We start from the raw sequence: 20,184 nt of genomic DNA on the forward strand, positions 1-20,184 counted from the left end.
GAAAAGATTGCATATGCCACTAAAAAACACCCAGCTTTGAGTTGCACAAACTGTGGCCTCACATGTTGGTCTTCTGTGTCAAAGTCCGGTGTTTGTTCCCATCCCACGTGGTATATTTGACGCACTGAGAGAAAGACCACGCTGAATATTCAGACCAGGAGGCTACGTCCACTTCTTTTATACAATTTATGAAACTAAACCAATTTAACTACCTCCTGCTCTCAGCAAGAAGAGGAAGATATACTTTATTAATCCCTAAGGGTAAATTCATTTTTTATCACTCTGTTATCATATACACACACATGCCCAAAATACACACATGCACTAACAGGGCCTATACAAGCAATGAATGGAGGGATGTCAGAGCGAGGGGGATGCCTTGGACAAACAGTTGGGGGTTCAGTGCCTTGCTCAAGGGCACTTTGGCAGCGCCCAGGGGTGAATTGGCACCTCTCTAGCTACCAGTCCACGCTCCACACTTAGTCCGTACGCCGATTTAAGTTGGAGACCCTCTGGTTCCCAAGCCAAGTCCCTATAAACTAAGCTACTGCCGCCCCCACAAGAAAGCTAGGAAGCATAATACCCAAAATATCAAAACTATATTCCTTTAACTCTTACCAAGTTAATTTACTTGGATTACCAAGCAGGCAAAAGGCCTCAAAATGGCGAGCTTATGGCATATCAACGTGTACTGCCCCTTTGAGGGAGAGGGCTGTTTGTACCTTTTGTCCTTTCCGCCTTACTGTAGTTTAGCTTTGTACCAGGAAGTACAAAAACTAGCTAATGACTTGTTTTCTTTCCGTTTTAATTTCTTATTATGACCCTAAAGAACATATATATGTTAACACAAATTTACATAAGTCATTTACTTACCTTAAATGCTTCCCTTAAAGCGTGAACACTTTTCTGTCACCTGTAACAAACATAAAAACGTCACGACGCTAATCGCGTTAGCATGTCAAAGGGTTTTTAAGGCGACGTTAGCATCATGCTAATCGCTAGCTCAAGTTGAATGCTTAGCCGTTGACGACATTAGTTTTGACCATGTTTGTCTCTGTTAAAGGAGACAGAGAAAATGTCTAATGTACTCTTTATTTGTGTACAACAGCTTTAGAGTGTATTTTTTGTTATTTGAATCATTAAAAAATTGAATATGTAACACTTACAAACAATAAAACCTAAGGCAAGTCCTACATTGTTACCTTGTGGCTCCATCTTGTAGATGAAGGTAGTTTGAGATTTGAGATTGTTGAATTGGAAACAGCACTTGACACCAGTCTCACCACTACTGCAGGTCCACTGACTGTTACAGAGCTTCCTCTAACACCCATTGAGCAGTGTTGTTAACTAGATAGTTAATTTAGCAGTATGCCACCATGTGGTCATTTACAAATAAAAATGTACCATATTGCCTCATCTTGATTCATGACTTGTACTATATGACAAGCTGCTGGCTTGACTTTTGGAAGAACTTTTTGCCCAACACATTTTGGCCAATTTTCTCCAAATTTGGCACATTTAAATTTGTGATTTGGGGGCTTCATTACAAAAATGACTGGATTGTTTTGCTGTCACTGGCTACAATCGAAAATCTTGCAGGATGGACATCATCTGCCATAACTTGTACACAAAAACAACTTCAAAATTGTGATGCATGATTAAGTTAACTAGGCATAACTCAGTGGTCATAAGTCTGACCCAGGGTTGTTTTCTGGGAGCAAGTTCAAGTGAACATGGTGGCCAGATAGGTCAGCGACTCACATTGTGACCTTAACGACTCTGAAACTAAGCGCTCACATGTGACCCCTACGACTCTGCAAGGGTTCACACCCACACACGTTTTATAGACTGCAACTTCGTACCACTTATCTGCCAGAGTGAACAGAGCTGAGTTTCAGCCATGTTTTTTTTAGTTGAAAAAATGTTATTTCACCCAGAATTCACAGTAAATTGGTCCTTTTAAAAGGAACAGTGTGCATGATTTAGTGGCATCTGCAGATTTCAACCAGCTGAAACTTCTCCCACATGCCAAGCGTGAACTCCTCGTTAGGATTCCTTCAGTGGTTTTTACTTGGAGCCGAATTATCCACAGAGGTCTCTTCCTCTCCAAAACAAATGAGCAGGTGATTTAAACTGCTAAACACACTAAATAAAGCAGTTTCATGTTAAAATCAGTGTTTCTACAATGCTGTTCAGCTTGTCAAAGATGGGCTGCTAGTCCAACACTGGTGCTCACTTTTTTCTCTGATAATTCAAGAGCCAGAGGTTCAGGAAGTTTTACCAGGAGCCAAATTATCCACAGAGGTCTCTTCCTCTCCGAAACAAACAAACTTGGTGGTTTAAACCGGTAAAAAACCCTGAATAAAGCAGTTTTATAGGTTTTTCCCATTCAGCACGTTCAAGGTACGATGGCCAGTGCAAAAATGTGAAAATGCAAATGAGAAGGTTGAAGAAGGGAGATAGAAGAACGTGCTTTGACAAATGGTGGTCTGACTGCTCTATCTCAGCCCGTTGCTAAGCGCGCTATACGTCAGCGTGCCAGAAGGGCAAGGAAACGAGCATGCGCAGAAAGACCGGAATGAACTTAAAGAGGAATGAGCACTTACATGCACACAAAATTTTTTCATTCGGATCTTCACTAGTACGGCTGTCTTCAAGCTCTGGGCAGAGACTGAAGCGGGAAAAGGAAAATCTGGGAAATTCCGACGGTAGCCTGACCCAGTACCGCCATTGGAAAAATGTCAGGTCAAGTGCGTCAGTTCGCACTGGCGCGAGTGAAATTCCGCTGGGAGACTGCCATCAACCTGCCAGCAGAAAGTCTCTAGTGTCAGGGTGCACTGGCGCGAGTGAAATTCCACTCCGCTCCGCTACCGGCCCTCCGGTAGAAACACTCCAGCGGAGTGTCACTCCGATTCAGATAGAGCACTGATAGCCTATAGCGGAGGTGTGCTATCTGGGGAATGACAAACGGAATAAACCACCCCCTTTAATCGGATTTAATTTTCAGTCGGAATGACCATTTCCATGACCACTTTTATGGTTCAATGTAAGGTAGCGGGCGGTCTCCTCCTCGCCAAAAGAAACACTGATGAAAACAGTTTGTTACAAATCAGTGTTTCTCAGAGGCTATTTGACTGGTCGCAGACGACCACTAGCTCAGCATCTGCTTCTGTGTGCTCACTTTTATTTTCTGATAACTTAAGATTCAGATGTTCAGGAGGGTTTTATGCAAAAACACAAACGGCCCTGTCCAGAGCCAGTGTTTAGTTTGTCTGTTTTGGGCTACTGTAGAAACATGGTGGTGCAACATGGTGGACTCCATAGACAGGGACCTGCTACCTGTATAAACTGCTCATTCTAAGGTAACAAAAACACACTGATTCTTATTTTCAGGTGATTATACACGACAGAAAACATACTAATTATGTTATTCCATGTCTTCCAGTAGATCCCCCTAAATCCTGCACACTGAGCCTTTAGGACAGTGAAGAACTAGACAGCTTCATGCAACAGGTGAATTTAGGCATCTCACTGAAGCCTGACTATTGGTTCAATCTACGCCAAAGAACCTGGCCTCAAGTCTTTTCCATGCAAGCTAAATATTCAAGTTGTGTTACCAGTGCTTGTGACTGTCTATTTCAGGAGTTAACCAGGTCAGTCAATCTTTGCTTTCAAGTCTCAAGTCAACTCTTGCATCCTTGTTTAATTCCCAGATGGGATTTAGGTGCTTACAGAATTCTGTGGTCACAATATATTTTGAGATAAATCCCCGTTAACATTGACAAGGTATTTCGACTTTAATGACACTGCCACAGGTGGCTCCGTTTTAGAACTTTATCTTAGGTGCCTTAATTCGAGCTCACACAAGATAAACCACTCAAACTTGGAACCAGGGACTCTCAGTAGAAAAACTCCACGAGATGTGTCCCAAAGTTCGAATGGAGGAGAAAATAAGAAAATTTAAGAGCTTCTCTATCAATTCAATCAGTAGTTTTTATCCTGCCAGCCGAGACTTTTCATTACCCTGCTCAGTGGGGTGTGTAATACCTGGTCTATCAAGGATTGTGCATTATTGCCCAGGCTAAATGAAGGCCTGGACGTGTATTTAAGAACATCCCTTCAAAGATATTCACCGTCTTGCTATTACTGATCAAATCCCTGCGAGCACACTTGAGTCTCTGAGGTGTTTGTAATGCTGCCCTTTTATTCACACAAGAACAATCAAAGAGGTGGTGCACCCCTCGCACCGCGACACCATGCCTCCTCTCCAGAGCAGCTCTCTCATCTGCAGAGGGAAGCTTTTCACATGAAGTTCATTACATCCCCTCTCGCCGCTCACCTCTCAATGCCGCTCTTTGTCTGCCGTAATCTCAGGATCCTTCAGAACCGCTAGCTTGAGTTTCACATTGGGGAGTATCTCAATGAGTCTGGAAAGGATTTCAAAGACGAGGGGCCGCTATATCATCCAAGCATGGTCCTCATGTCCTGGGCTTATCTTGACCTGGAGTCAAGTTGGCCACATGCTGCAACTGAATAGCCCCTCTCCATATCCGAATGTTGTTTTAACCAATTTGTCTCTGTTGGTGGAGTTAAGACAAACAGACACTGTGCTGTATCAAAGTGTGTGTATTTATCTAATATATCTCCTGACAGTGCCAGACCCCTAACAAAGAGGGATAAAGTTGCCCATAAACTGAGATGATGTGGAAAGGAAACAAGTGTAATAAACTATAAAAGGAGCGTTTCAATCCGGACCACTTGGTTTCCATTTACAATAATCCAGGATAGGCCGTGGTGTGATAAAATCCTAACAACTTCCGTGCTCCCAGAGATAAGCCTGCTATGCACTTACAAGACGGGAAGTGATCTGGGATATCAGCCTTTCAAAGCAGGCCAGCAAAGCCAAGTGAGCTTCACTGATGTGCCGGCCGGTGGCTTTTAATCCCCGCACAGCCCTCCTTTCTTTTGACGGTGACCGTATTCTTCTTTTTTTAATTAAGACCTTACCTGTCCACATCAAAAGGCAACTCAGATTAGTCTTTTGATCTGCCTAAGCTCTTTATTACTGTATATGGAATATGTTAAGATTTCAGCCCAACAATGAATCATCTGTTTTGTGTAAATGTGCGCTGCCTGATGCTCATAACCTGCTCTGCTCTCCGAGGTTGGCACTGACATAAGACGAAGAGGTCGTCCGGATATACGAGCGGGTTCTTAGCGGTGCGTATCTAGAGCATAAGATGATGCTGAGATAAGGAGAAAAAAAAAGACAGGAAGCCAAGGAGGGAAGAGACAATAATTTGGCTCCAATGGTGAATCAGAAACTTCAATGAAACAGCGAATAGTGGAGAGTTGTGTGCAAGATATCCGTGGTCAGAAAATCCTCCCACACTTTTAAATCCGAATCCTGTAACACAGATGGATCAATTTTATTATTCTCCTTAGAAAACAGAAGAATGATACCAAAAGCAGACAAAGACTGTTAAATCTATTGGAATTATTTATTTCAGCCCCCAAAAAGAAAATAAATGGCACATACAGTGACTGAAATGCCTCTCCTCTATAAGTAGTGCCGGTTTTAAAAAAGGAAAACATTATGAGCACAGCTAAGACGTTCGGGTGCTATTACAACCTGCACTTTTTTGTGTCAGATTTGTGATATTCTCCGTCACACAAAAAAGCTATTTCAATTTCCATTTATTATTAACCTTTTGCTCCTTTAGTCTGAATCAATTATATACAGTGCAAATGTTTTGACACATCAACAGAAAAGAAAAAATTGCAATGAGAGGCATCTGGAGGAAGGAATTTTAATTTCTTTTCAGGCTTATCTTTCTGGTTTTAAGGCAGGATTCATGTTTTTTAAGCACACTTTGAGCTACAAGTTACAACTCAACACATTAGCAAATTTAAGAATAACAACATAAAAAAAAGACGAATTAAGACTTTTAAAGAAATAATGTACAGTAAAAGTTTTTCTTCAAAGTAGGCACGCTAAGCAATGATTGGCATGTGTTGGACAAAAAAACCCTGATTGTTGCTTGTCGATTGGCTGATATTGCGATTATTACTTACTGTCGTGATCAGTGGATCAAGCTGCTTTATGTCTTCTTCCGCCCCAAAACTCATTTGTATATTAATTACTCACCATGTGTTGCGTTGAATTTATTAATTTTTACTGAACACAGAAGCTGCTGGTCTACAGGTGCCTACATGTCGTGGGACTTTGGTGTTTCAAAGGGTTAAGTTCGGATTCACCAAAGTCACACAGTAACACAAACAAACTACAAATCGAGGCAGCGGTAGACCAGCAGCTCCCGTGTTCAGCGAGGTAAAACTGCTGTTTTTGCCAATAAAGCTTGGCTTTAAAAAGAGAGCATGGGTAAGTTTCACTGTCAGTTCAGTTTCACGTCAGAAAGTGCTCTCTGTTCCAACGGCGCAAAATTCTGAAGCCCAATCAGTTCGAAAAAATGTCCCATTGGACCAAAAGTCCATTTCTCTAACAGACTGTTATCCACAAAGCAAAATCCCATTGCTCCGTAGACCTGTTTCTCTAAAAATATACACACTCTGCAGGAAAAATGTTAGCATTGTATGTTTCTGTGAACCACAGATATGTCTCAACATATGTTTCAACAACACTGTAGTGAATATGTGTCTAGGTTTAAAAACAAAAACACGACATGGTTATGGTAAGGAAAAGATCATGTTACGGTTTCAAACATTCGTGCTTGGTGGTACAACAGTTGTTGGAAAAGCAGGGCTGAGTGAAAAACACTCAGGTTTAGTGGTAGTGAAATGCTGCCAAGGGTTTGCGACAACACCCAGGACTGATGGCTTAAACACGGAAGCTGAAATTAACTGCAGGGAGTGTGTATTTTCCGAGAAACAGGACTTTTGTTTTTGGGAAAACAGGCAATCAGGGAAATGGGTTTTTGGTCCAACTGGACATTTTTGAGACTGTTGTGGCTTGGCACCGAACGTATGATTACATACATGACAGCTGGATTATAATGCACAAGTTGTGTACGAGTATGTAAACAGATGTTGGGATACAGTTTTGCTGTTGTTAAACGTGGACCCCTATGACTTCAATTCATTATGAATTTCCTCTGTTTTTGTTTTCTTCATTCACTGTGAAGGCATGCGAGAAAAACAAAGTTCTTTTCAAGAATTCAGCGCAACAAAAGGTGAGTAACTGATATGCGAACGATCACTTGTAGGGTGAAGTTTTCCTTTAAAGTGTATATTTATAAAGGGATGTCACTTGCCCTACTACTACCACAACACACAAATCTCCGGTCAAGCTGTCAACGGTCGAGTTGCATCATTGTGGATAACGTAAGCGCCAGGTTTTGACAAGGAAGAAGAGATATCTCTGGTTCTTCACATCACGTTAAGGAAGTGATGTTAGCATTTCATGGGACTTAAAAAAAAAGATAATAAAAGAAGTGTGCATTTGCAATGTATACAAACGCAAATACAAAAACACATTTACAGCTTTAAGTAAAATCAAACTAACATAAAAGATCCTGACATGCTGTACTGTTAGTACCTGTATCATGACGTGTAAATAAATGCAAAAAGAAACAGATGAGCACATGAATGGTGTTAGCTAAAGAACCTTAACAGACAGCATGTTGCGCAAAACTCCTCTTAACAGCATCCACTCTGCTTTAGAAAACTTAAAGACATGTTTAAATAACAACAGCTTTCATATGTACACAGGAAACCATCTCAAAAGTGGAAAACCTCAAGACGAGTAAACGCACAGCCGCTGCAGGCAGCTGTGCTGAGGAGAAAAGAACAGGGCTTAAGAAAAATATCAGGTCACGCAACAGCAAACAGTTGTGACATACATCCAAAATTGTTGGCTGACCACACAGTGGAATTTGCTCCTCTCCTCCATAACAGCATTTAACTCGCCTTGTTCCAACAGAAGCATCAAAAGGTCGTCTCATCTTCAAAACTGAGAGCTCTTAATAAAGAAACCTTAACTTGAAAAAAGCAACATAAATATTAGTACAATGAAATTCTATCTTCTACCATTCATAGAAAAAGCAAAGGCACAAATATCAACTTCTAATATAGGAGCAACATTCTGGTAACACTAAAACACCTAAAAAATGTTAACATCACTAGTGTGTTTTTTGAAAAGCACAAACAATAGATGAAGTAGAGATATGCATAATACAGGGGTAGATATAGAAGGCTTAATAATGTTAATGTGAATGTCTTTTATTCTGAAAAGCACAGTACTGGATTGGTGCGTTCACAGTAATCCTCTCTCTCAGATGAACTCCCCTCGGAAAGGAAGTGGCTGAATGTTCTGCTGTTGCCAGCGGCAGCGCAGCCTGGCCAGCGGCGTGTCCCTCGGGTTTTCAAACTCGGAGAAGCCCAGCTGGTTGAGGATGTCATAAACTCCGGCTCTGGCAGCCACCTACCACAGAAATACACAAAATGTTAATGGACAGCCAACACAGCCAGGTTCTTTTTTTAAATTCGATTTTAATTGTCCATCGTGACCACACAAACACTCTGACCACAGCTTTGTCACAGTTAAAGCATGTCACATGACAGTTTCCTACATGTGCAGCTGTTGCATTGGAACAATAGGCACCTACTGTGGGTTTGGAAACAACAGGAAGTGACAGAAGAAATATTTAGATCCTTTACTTATGTAATAATAAAAAATACCACAATATAAAAATACTCCATTTCTAGCAAAGTTTTCTTACAGTTGCAAAAAAATAACCCTGAAGATGTTGTAGTGATGTCATCAGGGTTATCTCTAATGTTATCTCCAAGCGCCACATCAACATGTCGACGATGTGACGTTTTGACGAGATGTTGTGTGTGCAATCCAACACTGGAAAATTTAAAAAGCAGCTTATAGCAGTTAGCAGCTAACTCAAAGGACCGGGAGCTCCTTAACATCCGAGCAGAGGACAAGACAAACCACATATAATGTGAACAGTAAGTAAGTGTTATTGCCATGTTAGGCCATTGTTAGTGTTTAGAAAGCCCTGCCTGAAGCTTATGTTACATGTCACACTCAAGTAGCAGCCTCATGGGTTGACAAATGAAGCAAACAAGGAAGTGTCAAAAACTGCAGTTCCTTGAATGGCCACTTGAGGCTGGCACCAAAACAGCCATAGACACCCCATGTTAAACTTTAACAGCAGAAATAAAGATGTTTACAGCCTGGTGCAAAAACGGTTTTGGTCTCTTTAGCTAATTTCAACATTTATGAAAACGGAACAGACACAAATTTTTTTTCTGTTTTTGAACGCTTACTTCTTATTAAGGCTTTAAATTATGCATAGTTAAGGCTTGAGTGACATGCTGTCTGTGAGTCGTCACCACAGTCTATGAGTCAGATCCACCCCTCCCTCATGCACAGCTCCACCCTTTAGCCCAAATATGGTCACTTCTGGCTCCAAAAGCCGAGATGGCGACAGCGAAATGCCGAACTCAAAGCTTCAAAACAGGGTCCACAAACCAATGGGTGATGTCACGGTAGCTATGTCCATGACTTTATACAGCCCATGGTTATCTTAGCTCAGGCTTGGAGAAACAAAGACCTTGCATCAAAAACTGGGGGCGTGACATGGATGGACATTTACCAGGCAAAAAACAAGGCTACTGAGCTGCATTATGGGAAATGTAGGATCCAGCACTTTGGGGCTGGACCTATGCTTGAGACTAAGAGTCTAGATATTTTGGGTTCTGCTGCTTCAATTTACTTTGCCTAATCTATCACTTGCAATTCCCCAAACTTTACAGAAATAAAATAGTAATATGCAGAAAACTGTGTAAATATTATCATTAAAATACTGTATATTTAAGTATCAAAGGTAAAAGTAATGATCATTAGGACTTTTTTGTTTAATTGATTCACTGTGTCGTCCATAAAACATCCTCTATTTTATACAGTATTGGATGTTGGTCCCAGCTACATCAGCTGATCTCAAACAGCCCAATCAACTGATGGAGCAGCTGATTGGTGTTTCATTTTATAAGCAACAATTTAAGCAACTCCAGGTCTTCCTCGAGAAGATTCGTGTAGTTTAAATAAACACATCATTTTACAACCTTTGTGTGTAAAATCTTAATCCACAAACTCGTTACCTCGGCTATCAGAATACTAAGCGGAGTAAAAAAACAAACATATTTCTGAAAACATAGAATTGCTCAGTGCGCAGCATCCACATGGTTATCTCCACTATGTGATGCTGAAAAGAAGAATGATGAAAGTGCATCATCCCACACAGAAAGGCTTCTATAAGTGTCTTTCAATAGTTCATGTTTATTTATTAAGTGCAAATAACAAGACCACAGATGTGATGAAGAGCATGCCACACGTGTTGACACAATACTCTGAATGAATGCATGAATAGGTGAATGAAAAGCAACTATATAAATGCAGTCCATTTACCACTGAAGAACATTCATAGTCATGTGTGATAACCCACCGAAAGAGGTACACACAAGTAAAAACCAACCACTTGAGCATTGTACTTGAGTGCAGTAATGAGACAGCGTTGGAACAACACCATGGAGACAGTGTATGTTGTTCAGTTTTTCTCTGTTTGAGTCATCATTACTGAATGAATGACGGCAGAGAGGAAGACGGCGAGATGCCCCCCCCCCCGAGAGACGGAGTTCAGTGTTGCACCATCAGACTGATGAGGAGCACCACGGACAACCAGAAACATCTGACCATAAAGCCAAACAACACAAACAAACACAAACAAACCCAGCAGACGCCGGCTGCCCTGCAAAAACTTTAGGAGTGGCACAGCTTGCCTAGTTTACTCTGCAGGGGAGGCTTTGAGAAACTGCTGCGGTGTTCAGACACTACATCGGATAAAAGATGAGACTACCCTGTTAACAGAGTGTGTCAAATTGATTCATACCCATTGATCTGTGTATCGATTCTCACATCACAGCCCATTTGAAGGATTCCAAACGTTATTTTTTGGAGTATGCCTCTTGCCCTTTTTTCTTGGAATCGATCCAGGCTGAACCACCAGCTGTTAGCACGCTTGTAAGACCCTCTGAGAGGTTGAGGGCATGACTCAGTAGCGGTAACGTGGCCTCAAATGCCAATTTAACCTCTCCCACTGCGCCTCGGGCCAGGCGGTCAAGAAGAATTTCAGAGCGCTGAGGAATGTGCAAGAGGAGAGATGTTGAAACAAGGGCATCATTTGTGGATGCATACTTCTGAACTACACTAAACTGAAGAATCTGACTGTGGTTATGTTCTTAAGGCTGTGAGGTAATCCAGTATGAAGCACTTTTAAAAAACGCACTGTCAGGTTGAGTGCTGAGGAGGACATACTGGAACAATGAGCAGGAATAATAGTATCAAGATATCCCTTTCACTAACAATGATTATAGCTTAGCCGGCCAGCTTTGTGCAGAAATAAACACGAGGCACCGCAGAGCGTGGTCTAGATTACCTACTTGCTGACCGTGCAAAATCAAATCTTACAATAGATATCATGTAACGCTAAAACTTTTGCTTTGTAGAGTCCACGCTGGTTTAAACCGTCCCTCAGTCCTGCGAGCGTTCTCACTATGAACACATCATTGTGCAGCTTCTGTTGTCCTGCCTTGGTTCAGCTCTTTATAGCAAATACATGCACTGATGTATGTTCAGCACATCCGTGTTTGTGTTTGATGTGTTACTGGAAGGAAGCCAGTGTGACCGCTGTATGAGGGCTTTGGTGGGAACAGATGAGTGGGTGCAGCTGAGGCATTAGTCAGCGGATGGGACTCCCAAGAGGACTTTTGGATCCATGCTATTAACCAGGGTACTTAACCTGACTCATCTACTCCACAGCTGTCTAAATAGGGTATGAGGGAAAATCCGAAACAGTATAGAGGAGATGACAGGGGGGGGTTGAGATGGAGAGGATCAAGAGTGACTGAATGTAATCACTGTGGGTCAGAGCCAAGGGCAGTGACCTTTTGTCTTCGGCATTCTTCGTCTTGTTTTAAACAATACTCCACCAAAAATGTATCTTTTGTTTATCAAACACTGACGAACCCCTCTTGAAAGTGACTCCTACAGTACAGTTACAGCAGAATGGATTGTAATGCTGACACAGAGGTTTTGGCAAAAAATGCCACTGAAACTTCCAAAGAAAGTTTCACACCACTCCCCCAGCCAAAAAGTCTTCTCCTCAATCCATCTACAGTAAATGTTCAGTATATTTCAAACACAGACTCTCCACCACAGAGGTAAACACACCACGTCCATGACCTTGTAACAGAAGCTCCGCCATGACTACTGATTTTCTGGTAAAACAATGACTTTTTGGAACATACAGACCATCTGGATCAACAGTGGAGACGATTATACAACTGACTTTAACAGAAGTATTCCTTTAAACCTCACAGTAAAAACCACCAAAAACACGTCAATGAAGCCTTTTCTTTGCAGACGAGGCAGTCCAGTGTGGGACAGTTAGCTCCCCCTGTCCGTAAAACAAAAGGCTGCAGCCATGCTCGTGGTTCTATGAGGCTGTACTGAGGCACAAGGATGCTTTGAGCTGAATGCTAACATGAAGATGCTAACATACTTACAATTACACCGTTTCCACCCAAATCGGTGTGTGTATGCAGGGGGGAAAACCTGCTAAAAATAAGCAAGAGTTCTTTCACACTGCCTGTAGACCACTGGTTCCCAACTGGTGGGTCACAGCCCAAAAGTGGGTCACGGGGTGATTCTGAATGGACTGCAAGTGACTCACGAACTTGTCAAGTTTGTGAAAAACACTTTATTTTAGAGTACAGTTAATATTCTGGCACAGAGCTTTAATTTTAAGTGCCATTTCCTGCTGTAGAGTGGCCAAATGATGATGCTGAATATATTAAACTGTGCGGACCTTGAACTAATGACACGAAATCTGGACCCCATGGCTGGACCAGTTGGGAACCTCTGCTTTAGACCAAAGCTTTGTACACAGCTCAACAGATGAGTATGCCTTTTATTTCCAGTATGTCACGTTCAATGGCCCACAAGGGTTGCAAAACAGGTTAGTAGACAGTAGAAAGCAGCATGGAGGCCAGTGAAAATGTTACTTCTTTGTTATCTCCATTATATATTTGGTCCGTTTTTAAAACACAGTGCAGACTAAATCTTGAACAACGTTTGGACGTTGCTTGGACGGAGTGAATGCCTACATTTCAGAATAAACACAAAAGTTAGCGGGTGGGAAAGGGGCTAATAACAATGCTAGCATGCCGATGCTTAGCAGGTTTAACTGTTACCCATTCTCACCATTTTAGTTTAAAGGGATACTTCACCCCGCAAATGACTATTTGTCATCAGTTACTCAGCCTGTGTTGTGATTAATTTGTTAAGAAAACTTTTCTAACATGTCTTCACAGTTAACGAATAATCCAAAAAAGGGAACATTCTTGATGAATTAAACTGAAAGGGATCCACGTTTAATGACAGCAAAACTCTATCAAAACATCCATTTACCAACTCTCACACAACTATTGCAGTAAAATTAAAGTCTCATTTATCCAGTCATATGCAAAGTACCACCAAAACAAATGCATTTTTGTTAAAACGTTAATATTTCATACACACTTCCGCACGAACAGTCTCACGCATGGACAAGGAGTGAGCCTGTTCTGTTTACGTGGAGATGCTTTAAATCCGTGGTTCTGAACTGGTCCAGCCACAAGGTCCAAAATTCTCCTTAGTGAATAGTTCAAAGTTGAGCTAGTTTGCTGTCTCTGTCCAGTAGCTGTCTATTAGTCACTCATTTTACAGCAGGAAACAATACTTAAAAATTAAAAACTCTGTGCTGGAAAGTGTACTTTTTACCAATTAGACACATTCGCGAGTCACTTGAGGTCCATTTAAACGCCAAACCCTATGACTTAAATTCATTAAGATTTCCACTGTGTTTGGATTCTTCGTTCACTGCGGAGTCATGTGAGAAAAGCTTTTTTTAAATTTATTTTTATTAATATGACATCAAACAGGGTGAGTAACTGACATACAAATGAAGATTTGGAGGGTGAAGTATTTCTTCAACACATTAGGATGCTGGCATTTGAGAATTAACACTAAACACAAAGTACTAGTATCATGTCACATTTTCACAAGGATTTTTAACATGGAGTGATTTTAATGTTTAGTGTTTATTTCTTTTGTTTTGACCTGTTTAAAAATGTCATTTTAATTTACCTTCATTTTTATACACAGATAAATACAATGAAAATTTCACAACACCCCTGGCAATGCTAGTGGCTCCCCAGGGTGCTGCTGCGGTACAAACAACATCTGAAGACATGAGATGAAAACAACAAATCACAGCAGGCCTTGAAGAAGATGGTATGTGGTGACAAACTGTCCCTGGTGACAGTAAACAGAGCTGTCAGGCAGATGCCTTTCATGCTGCATTGAAGAAATCACAAACGCCAATACTCATTAGACTGCTGGAGCTGCTGGGGAGGAGGCGCTAGTCTTTCCCACAGTCGGCTATCTCAAAGGCTGCACATACCGGGTTCTGTACAGGGGGACAGGGAGGCCTCTGTGCCACACATCAAAACAGCTGGAGTGACTGATAGGGTACCTCTCCTGCAGGCATCCCTGGTATGCACTGTACACAAGTCCTGCCATTGTGTAAAGGGCCACGTTTTGGATTAGCAAACATGGATTTCAATTCCAATAACTCCTCTGATGTTTCTGCTCTGATCTCACTACATGGCCACGAGGCACCACGGCTAATGATGCTAGGAACAATATTTGTGCAGCGTGCGCACAATGTGGCAGTAAGCATTTACTTCAAATATGAACGGCTGCATCATTTTGATCCTGCGGTGAAACGACACAAACACATGCTTCTGTGTTCAAACAATCCGGCTGAGCAGAAGCAACAGCACCAAATAGGTCAGAGGCTCCATATCAGCTGGCACAGGCTGGCACCCTGCATGACTGGGAACACTGTGCTCCTGCTTTTAGTCACTGTAGAGATCAAATTAGTCCGTGCGCACACACGCATACACACAGGGCAGGATGCAGGACAGACTGTACCGCTCAAATCTGGCAGCTTGTGTAACAGTGGCTTCAAATGTACAACCAGTGATGGCGATGACCCTCGACCGCCGCCTCCGGCGTCGCGGTTTGTCATTAATGATCCTGCCACGGTCACTGGTGATAGGCTAATGATTGTGCCTTCGGGTTGGCTGGGTCACATCGGTTGGGGCGCTGCCAGATTCTGCTGCAACTGGGCCATTGAACACATCACAATACTGATTTATTTTATTTCCGTCAGAGATTATTCTTTTTATCAAATGTTTAAACAAAAAACAGTTTGAAAGTCTGAATGATTTTAATTCTTATCTAGGTGATGTCATGCCATGTTGCATGCTCAGGAGAATCTTGATTTTTGGAGGAACGCTGTGTGAGCTGACCTGATTTAAATTCTGTTGCACAAATAGTTACAAAACAGGCCGGCAACTTTTTTGTTAGCGGACGTGGAATCAGCAGTTTTCATTTTGAGAATAGCGTGGAAATGATCTGTGATTCTCAAAGGAAAAGTAGTGAAGAAAGTAGAGACGACACCACAGAATCCACGTAGATAGAGTGAACAGCATGATGTGGATCAAATACATGACACAAAATAATGTATTTGGAGGTTTGAATGTTACAGAGATCGATTCTGGAGGTCACTTGGGTGCAGAAATCCATCCGAATAAATACTGCTTTAAATTACACCTAATCCTGACCCTAATGCCAAAGATGATGGTTGCCGCAGCAACCGTCTCACCTCACTCAATCTGTCTGGCTAAAATCAATTTCTATTTTTTGTGATTACAGTGTAACCAGGGGACATTTTGCCTGTATGAAGTCATTTAATTGACTTTAATGGTATGTTTAGAAATGTGTTTTGTGCTCAACATTTCTGTGCTGTGCTTGTGCACGGCAATTCCCAGTGATTACGACAATCAAACAGTGTCAAGTACTGAAAGCGGCTCTCTTTCTCTCTATTCAGTCGAGACAAACCGCTGCTGCTGAAAAAGCATATAAATCTACAGAGCACAGCAGAAAACACTCAGGAGAAAAAGAGGAATTAATGGATTACCTTTCCTGCACACTTCAGCTACATTCATACAGACATCCGCTCTGTTTGACCATACGCAGTGTATAGTATATATATATATACACACACATATACATTCATTGGCCACTTTATTAGGCACACCTTGCTAGTACCAGGTTGGACCCCTTTTTGCCTTTAGATCTGCCTCAACTCTTGGTAGCATAGATTCAACAAGGTGCTGGAAACATTCCTCAGAGATTTGGGTCCATATTGACATGATAGCATCACACACCACATCCCAAAGGTGCTCTACTGGTTTGAGATCTGGTGACTGTGGAGGCCATTGGAGTACAGTGAACTCATTGTCATGTTCAAGAAACCAGTTTGAGATGATTTGAGCTTTGTGACATGGTGCGTTATCCTGCTGGAAGTAGCCATCAGAGGATGGGTACACTGTGGTCATAAAGGGATGGACACGGTCAGCAACAATACTCAGGTAGGCTGTGGTGTTTAAACCATGCTCAGTTGGTACTAAGGGGCCCAAAGTGTGCCAAGAAAATCTAACCCACACCATTACACCACCAGCAGCAGCCTGAAGCGTTGATACAAGGCAGGATGGATCCATGCTTTCATGTTGTTTACACCAAATTCTGACCCTACCATCTGAATGTGGCAGCAGAAATCCAGACTCATCAGACCAGGCAACGTTTTTCCAATCTTCTATTGTCCAGTTTTGGTCAGCCTGTGTGAACTGTAGCCTCAGTTTCCTGTTGTTAGCTGACAGGAGTGGCACCTGGTGTGGTCTTCTGCTGCTGTAGCCCATCTGCTTCAAGGTTGGACGTGTTGTTGGTTCAGAGATGGTCTTCTGCAGACCTTGGTTGTAACCAGTGGTTATTTGAGTTACTGTTGCCTTTCTATCATCTTGAACCAGTCTGGCCATTCTCCTCTGACCTCTGGCACCAGCAAGACATTTTCACCCAGAGAACTGCTGCTCACTGGATATTTACTCTTTCTGGGACCATCCTCTGTAAACCCTAGAGATGGTTGTGTGTGAAGATCCCAGTAGATCAGCAGTTTCTGGCACCAACAACCATGTCACGTTCAAAGTCCCTTAAATCACCTTTCTTCCCCATTCTGATGCTCGGTTTGAACTTCAGCAGGTCGTCTTGACCATGTCTACATGCTTAAATGCACTGAGCTAGTGCCACTATTTGTGTACTATAATGCTGTGATTTTGACGACTTCTTCACAGGAGTTTCAGGCTGCAGGGACCGAGCACTCCCAGCAGGTTTCCCACTCATTAATGTTGTGTGGCTGATGACGGAGGTGTGATCATCTGATGAGCTGTAGTATGTGGGCAATTAAACTTCCACTCAGTCGGTGGAGTAATTCACTTTATTATGTACCACATTCTCCAACGCCTCAGTCAAACAGTACAACCAAACTGAGCTGTGGTTCACTCCTGGCCACACAAAACCTGTTTTCTGAGGTTTACCGTAAATTCCCTAATAGCTGCCTAATATTTACCTTAGTTACAGAGAGAGCCAGGCCTTTGTTCGAATGTTGCTGGTTCCCTGATTAAAGCTAGAGTAGGAAACAGTGTTAATTTTGACAAGAATTTTTAATTTCATTTTAGTCTTAGTCACTCACCAAAGACTGGATTTAGTTAAAGTCACATTTTAGTCTTTTAGTTTTGTTTTAGTTAAAATTTAGTCAGTGGAAATCAGTTTTAGTTTTAGTCTCATTTTAGTCTTTTGACGTAATTTGACAATTTTGTTATACTGTAATAGATTTTGCAAAAGAATGTTTGTCATAGTAGTAAAAAAGCATTTTTTGTGTGCTCAGAAGCACACAAAAAATGCTTTTTTGAGTAATTTCCGAGAAGATATGATAAAATAAAAAAAATAGTACAGACTATAGAATAGGACTCACAACCTCTCCAATGTCTCATGTCAATTAATTAACACTATTTGTCGGCTTTTTATAATGCCCTTTTTTTTTGTTGTTTTTTGCATGCTGCGCCGTGTCTCCAGTTGAAAGTTGTGATTTGCTAAATACATTCTACAATAATAAATTAGATTAACATTTGGTCTATAATATTAGGTGCTAAATTACAGATTTTAATTAAAAAAACCCTTAAGAATAAAAGAAATAAACACCGAAATAATTAGTGGAAACTTTTTTTTTTATTGATACTCCTCCTCTCTGACATACTAACACACACACACACTGAACACACACACACACACACACACACACACACACTGAACACGCAATTAAATGAATGAATGGACATTGGGTGCGGTTTAGCCGCAGTCCCACCAGCTGGTGCGGTCACTGTTGAGATTACGTTCGTTTTTTATTATTAACATTATTAACAATATTATAAACAAATTTATTGACCGTATGAATAGTTTCGTTTTCAAATAAATATTTGGAAACGAAAATGTATGCTTTCGTGTAATTTTACAGAGTTTTACAGGCGTTGTTGTTCCCGGCTTCCCGCTGTGGAGCGAAGGCTTCTGTGTGGCAAAACTGGCCATGCACCGCCACCACGCAGAGGGCGGGGAGAGGTCATCCAATCAGAAAGATACACTGAGAGTTTGAATTTGAGTTGAGATAATTAATTGGTTAAAAAGGAAAACAATCAAGGCACTGAGGATGGTTGTAATCCAGATTGTCCTGCCGGCCAGTGTCAGCTTTTTCGTCACGTTTTTACTCGTCATTTCATAATGAACAGAGATTTCGTTTTAGTTTTTGTTGTCAGTACTTATTAAATGTACGTTATCGTCACAAATTAGTCACAGAATAAAGGGTCGTCAACGAAAAGTTTTCGTTTAAGTTTTAGTTGACAAAATTAACACTGGTAGGAAACTTTTAACTTTTTGTCATATTCGCTAAAACTGTCACTATATCCTGACAGTAAAACATACAACAGATAATCCATCTATCTTCTGTAACCGCTTATCCAATTACAGGATCAGAGCGGGGCTGAAGCCTATCCCTGCTGTCCCTGAACAGGTCACCAGACTACCACAGAGCTCACACTTAGAGACAGATAACCAATCATGCTCATTTTCATACCTACAGGCAACCTCAAGTTGCCAATTAAACTAACCTGCATGTGTTAGGACTGTGGGAGGAAGCTGGAGAACCTGGATAAAACTCACACTGACACAGGAAGAACATGCAAACTCCCTACAGAAGGGCCCCAAGCCCAGGTTCAAAGACTCCGCCACCATTTTGGACTGAAAAGCTGCTCAAATAAATATATTTAAGGCATATAATTTGCCTTATTCCCCAACTGATGTCAAGCTACTATGATTGAAATTTGCAGACATTTCACTTTAAACTTTTAACTTCATTAGGAAGTGAAAATGTCACGGCCTGAAACAGCATGAAAATCTTTTGAATCCACACCACTGACTAAAATGACTCTCTTGATATATTGTGGTGCCATCTGAATGATGCTCTCTGTGCAGCTGATGGATGGCTGTGATATGCCTGGTTAGCGGTTTCCCGCCAGACCTTCCCACTGGCCACAGAGGTGAGAGCAGACTGCACATCTAATGGACATTTTGTCTGGGATATGGCCCCAGCTGTTTGAGGAAATGGAGGAGATTTGCCAGAAAATGGGAGTTAAAAGTGCATCACAGGACACCTGAGATCATGCTGCACCTGCCCCTGAGGTTTAGAGGTGCGAATTTATCAGACCACTGTGAAGGTTATTTATACTCGGCAGCAAATTCAACAGAATTGGCAATAATGATATATTTCCATTTATAAAAGATGGCTGTTATGGACAGCAGCACCTTCAGGGACCACATACAATCAAGTGGATGGTTTCCAGCACTACTTGCTTCAAGTTTGAAATGATGTGTGGTTTTGATTAAATAGGCAATAGACTCCTTTCCAGTTGTCAGCAGACCAGAGCCATCGACCCAGCTCTACGTTAGACGAGTGTGCCTTCCTGTTTCGTTTATTTTCCTGGCTTTTCACATTCAACGCCATCAACAGGAGGGAAAACAGTTTAACAGTAAACAGTAGAAACAGTAGAAAGCAGCAAGGAGCCAAGTGCAACATTATAGTGTTACTGTTTGCAAAATATCTG

At 41.6% G+C, this 20,184-nt stretch overlaps 1 protein-coding gene across 6 annotated transcripts in view; it reads right to left on the bottom strand.

Annotated features, from left to right (window-relative positions):
* Positions 1 to 5,649: 5,649 nt before the first annotated feature.
* The window catches only part of pald1a (phosphatase domain containing paladin 1a), a 99,330-nt gene continuing 84,795 nt past the window's right edge, over positions 5,650 to 20,184 (bottom strand). For all 6 annotated transcript variants that reach the window (XM_049564324.1, XM_049564328.1, XM_049564325.1 and 3 more), the window contains exon 20: positions 5,650 to 8,440. In XM_049564324.1, coding sequence (XP_049420281.1) covers positions 8,291 to 8,440 — 150 coding nt within the window. In that variant the 3' untranslated portion in view covers positions 5,650 to 8,290. The remainder of the gene's footprint in view (positions 8,441 to 20,184) is intronic.

The sequence above is a fragment of the Epinephelus fuscoguttatus genome, linkage group LG20 (genome assembly GCF_011397635.1).
Source record: "Epinephelus fuscoguttatus linkage group LG20, E.fuscoguttatus.final_Chr_v1".
Lineage (NCBI taxonomy): Eukaryota > Metazoa > Chordata > Actinopteri > Perciformes > Serranidae > Epinephelus > Epinephelus fuscoguttatus.